The 4,050-nt window shown below is 47.2% G+C and overlaps 1 protein-coding gene across 1 annotated transcript; it reads right to left on the bottom strand.

The window, feature by feature from the left end:
• Window positions 1–28: 28 nt before the first annotated feature.
• Window positions 29–3,988, bottom strand: LOC108730309 (uncharacterized; the record flags this gene model as incomplete). Its single annotated transcript, XM_018459953.1, has 2 exons — window positions 541–3,988; window positions 29–294 (listed from the first exon to the last, which is right to left on the bottom strand). Coding segments are annotated over exons 1-2 (3,714 nt in total), but the record flags the coding sequence as incomplete, so codon positions are not given.
• Between the last annotated feature and the right edge of the window lie 62 nt (window positions 3,989–4,050).

Genomic DNA, 4,050 nt, shown 5'->3' with positions numbered 1-4,050 from the left:
GTTTCAAATGGGTTTTTGCAGATTTTACGACCGCTTCCCAGAGTCCGCCCATATGCGGAGATTGTGCGGGTATGAAGTGCCACTGCACTGATTGGTCTGCTAGAAACCGTTCGATGTTCTCACGATCCTTTCTTAGCATGTTGGAAAGGGCTTGTAATTCATTGTTTGCGCCTATAAAGTTCGTGCCATTGTCCGAAAATAAATTGGCACATCGACCGCGTCTGGCTATGAATCGCTTTAACGCACTGAGAAACGCTACAGTCGTCAAGTCGCTGACTAATTCTAAATGCGAGGCTTTGGTAGAAAAACATACAAAAATGCACAAGTAAGCTTTCCCGGTTTTGTTTCGCGACAATTTTATGGGAAATAGTCCCGAGTAGTCTAATCCCGAGTTGAGAAACGCTCGGTGCGGAGTTACCCGTGGTTTCGGAAGGTCTCCCATGAGTTGTGTTTGATCGTGAGGACGAACGCGAAAACACGCGATACATTTTCGGAGTGTGCGTCGAATCGCTTGACGTCCCGATATCGGCCAATATTTACAGCGCAGATGCGCAAGGAGACCTTGAGACCCCATGTGCATCTGTTTTAGATGTGAATCTCGAATGATCAAATCAGTGAGTGGATGCTTGGCAGGCAATATTATGGGATGTCGTTTCGCGTGATCTGCGTCCGCGTGACGAAGCCTACCTCCCACACGTAAGAGTCCCGTTTCGTCTAAGAAAGGATTCAACGGAAGGAGCTTGCTCCTTCTCGATATTTCCCGTTTTGTTTGTAGATCTGCAATTTCCGTAGCAAATTCATTCAGTTGAGCTACTCGCGTGAGTGATACCATTGCTCTGTTTAACTCTTCCACTGATAAGGGGCCGGTACGTCGCTTTGCTTTTGCACACGCGTTGGCCTTGAAACGCAAACAGTATGCTACAGTCCTCTTGAGCTGAAATAGTGATGAGAATCTTGCAAACAAGTTGGTGTCCAGGGGAACGCCGTGATAAGCTACCACTTGTTTCTTGAGCTCAGGTATTTCCGGTATGCTTGACCCGGATTCGATCGGCCAGTCCTGTCGGCCTTGCGTCAGCCAGGGTGGTCCAGTCCACCACAAGAATGAAGTTTTTAGATTTCGTGGAGTTGTGCCTCTGGAAATAATATCAGCTGGGTTGTCCTTGGATCGCACATGTGACCATTGCACGTCTGGTGCTGTGCGCTGTATTGTGGCTATCCTGTTCGCGACAAACGTTTGTAGTTCTCCGGGGTGATGCTTGATCCACGCCAGTGTTATGGTTGAATCACTCCAATATTGAATATGATCGAACTTGATTGCTAGAGCTTGTCGCACAGTTTCTCCAAGCTTGACGAGCAGCAACGCTCCGCATAATTCGAGCCGCGGCAGCGTGATACTCTTGAGGGGTGCGACCCTCGACTTTGCACAGAGTAGTCGCGCGACGATGTCTCCTGCAAAATTAGTGCTTCGTATAAAGATGCAAGCGCCGTAAGCAGTCTCTGAGGCATCGCAGAACCCATGCAGCTCTATCGTTTGCGGTTCTTTGCACATGACGTGTCGTGGGATAGAAATTAATTCCATCTCCTTCATCTGCTCTTGATATTGCCTCCAGGTTGTGTATAAGTCCTGCGGAAGAGATTCGTCCCATCCGATTTTTGATTGCCAAAGTTGCTGAAGTATGATCTTGGCACGAATGATTACAGGACCCATTAGCCCTAATGGGTCGTATAGTTGTGCGATAATGGATAACACCGTACGTTTTGTTGCACGTTGACCTCCCTCTATAGCGCGCGTCCGGTACTGTAGATAATCGTCAGTGGTGTTCCAACCAATTCCTAGCGTCTTGATTTCGTCACATCTTGGTAACGCTTGGACGTCTGACGATGCGTCAAGGATCGTAGGCTCGTTCGTGTTCCACTTGTGAAGGCAGAATCCCGCGGATTGTAAAATCTCGGTTAATTCATCCTTGAGTCGACGTAACGTGTTTATGTCATCGCCACCGGACAGCAAATCATCAACGTAGAAGTCATCACGAATGATTCTGCTCGCTTCAGGATATCGGTCTTGGTTTTCGATTGAGACCTGATATAGGCATCGAATGGCCAGGAATGGTGCGCTGGATAGGCCATATGTAAGGGTATTGAGACGGTATTCCTGGATGGGCTCGCCTGGCTCTTGTCTCCATAGAATTCTCTGCAGGTCATGCTGATCTTCTTGCACCAGTACTTGTCGGTACATCTGTTTAATGTCCGCTGTGATTGCAAATTGATGTCGACGGAATCTCAAAATTATGGAGAGTAGATCTCGCTGAATGGTAGGTCCAATGCGTAGTATATTGTTGAGTGACACTCCTGAAGATGTAGGACACGACGCGTCAAATACAACCCTGAGTTTCGTGGTTGAACTATCGGGTTTTAAGACTGCCTGATGTGGCAGGTATGTGATTATCCCAGACTCTTCCTGATTCGGGACTTCGGTCATGTGTTTCGATACTTCGTATTCTTGCATGAAGAGCGTGTATTGTTGCTTTAATTCTGGGGATTTCGCAAATTTCCATTCCATGCATCGTAGCCGTTTGGTGGCTATTTCTCGCGAGTCTCCCAGTCGATTCACGCTGTCGCATAATGGCAATCGAACTTTGAAACGTCCTTCCGCGTCGCGTTTATGCGTCAGAGTAAACTCCTCTTCGCAAATTTTGTCGCTCTCTGATAATTCCGAAGGACGGTTGCCTTCTTCTATTTGCCAGAAGCGCTCTAATTGGGTTTCGATAGCAATGGTACTGGAGACGATAGAGACAGATGCGACTGAACTTTCCGGCGCCCTTTCGAGGCCTAAAGGTCCGGCGATGATCCAACCTAATTTCGTTTTCTGCGCGATAGGTTGATTTTTTCCCAATTTGATCTGGCCGACGCATAGTAGCTCCCAGAATATGGCGCTTCCTAGTAATACGTCTATCTTCCCCGGCGTGTGAAACGATGGATCGGCTAGAATGATCGTCTCTGGTATCTGTAAATGCTTCTTGTTGATCTCCGACAGGGGGAGATTGACTGTGATTTCGGGTAATATCGAGAAAGTGAGCTTAGATTTGAAAGCGTTAAACTTGGATCGTATCGTAGCGTGAGTCTCTGTGAATGTTGCTGTCTGAACTTTGTCAATGCCGCGGATCTGCATGTGATTCTTCCTCTGTGTAAGGCCTAATCGTTCGCAAAGTTCTTTTGTCATAAAGTTAGATTGAGATCCGGGATCGAGGAAGGCGCGACATTCTCGAACGCCTCCACTGTTATCTTGTATATTGATAATCGCCGTAGCCAGTAACCCACGATCGCTGAGACGAACGGCATGATGCGCCACGCTTGTTGATGGTGCCTCCGTAGATGTCTGCGATTCGATGGTCGTGGTTCGATTATTACTTCCATGCTCTGTACCTACGCTCGTTGGGATGTGCAGCAACGTGTTGTGTTTCTTGTGACATAGTCGACATGTACTGGAGTTGCATGTTTCGACGCTATGACCGCCCTTAAAACAATTGAAACACAATTTTAAGCGTTTTACTTCTTTACCTCTCGCCTGAGGAGTTAGATTGAGGAAAGTCGCGCAATGATATAATCGATGCTTTCCCTGATTGCATGCTAAACATTCGTCTGGTTTTGCCTCGGCGGTTACTGCCGCGACTGATTTTTTATTCGCGTAATTGGACTTAGGGTCATTACTTTGTAATTTCGCGGATTTTGATTTATCGAGTAGTAACGTCTCTAGCATCACGCACCGATCAGTAGTGAAATCGATGAATTGCTTATATGTCGCGACTTCTCTGGCCGACGCCTTGTTTTCCCATTCGCGTTTTGTGATATTATCAAACTTAGCGGTCATTAAATGGACGAGAATGGTGCCCCATTGTCCCGTGGGCTCGCCAAGCTTCTTTAGAGCACGAACGTGTTTCTCGGTATGATCTAGCAATTGACGCAACCCCGCGGAGGACTCCTTTTGCATTACGGGAAAATCTACCAACGCTTGTATGTGATGATGAACTAAAACGCGTTTGTTCTCGAAAC

The sequence above is a fragment of the Mycetomoellerius zeteki genome, unplaced genomic scaffold (genome assembly GCF_001594055.1).
Source record: "Mycetomoellerius zeteki isolate Tzet28-1 unplaced genomic scaffold, Tzet1.0 C4491600, whole genome shotgun sequence".
Classification (NCBI taxonomy): Eukaryota; Metazoa; Arthropoda; class Insecta; order Hymenoptera; family Formicidae; genus Mycetomoellerius; species Mycetomoellerius zeteki.
This window is presented reverse-complemented; position numbering and strand designations above follow the sequence as displayed.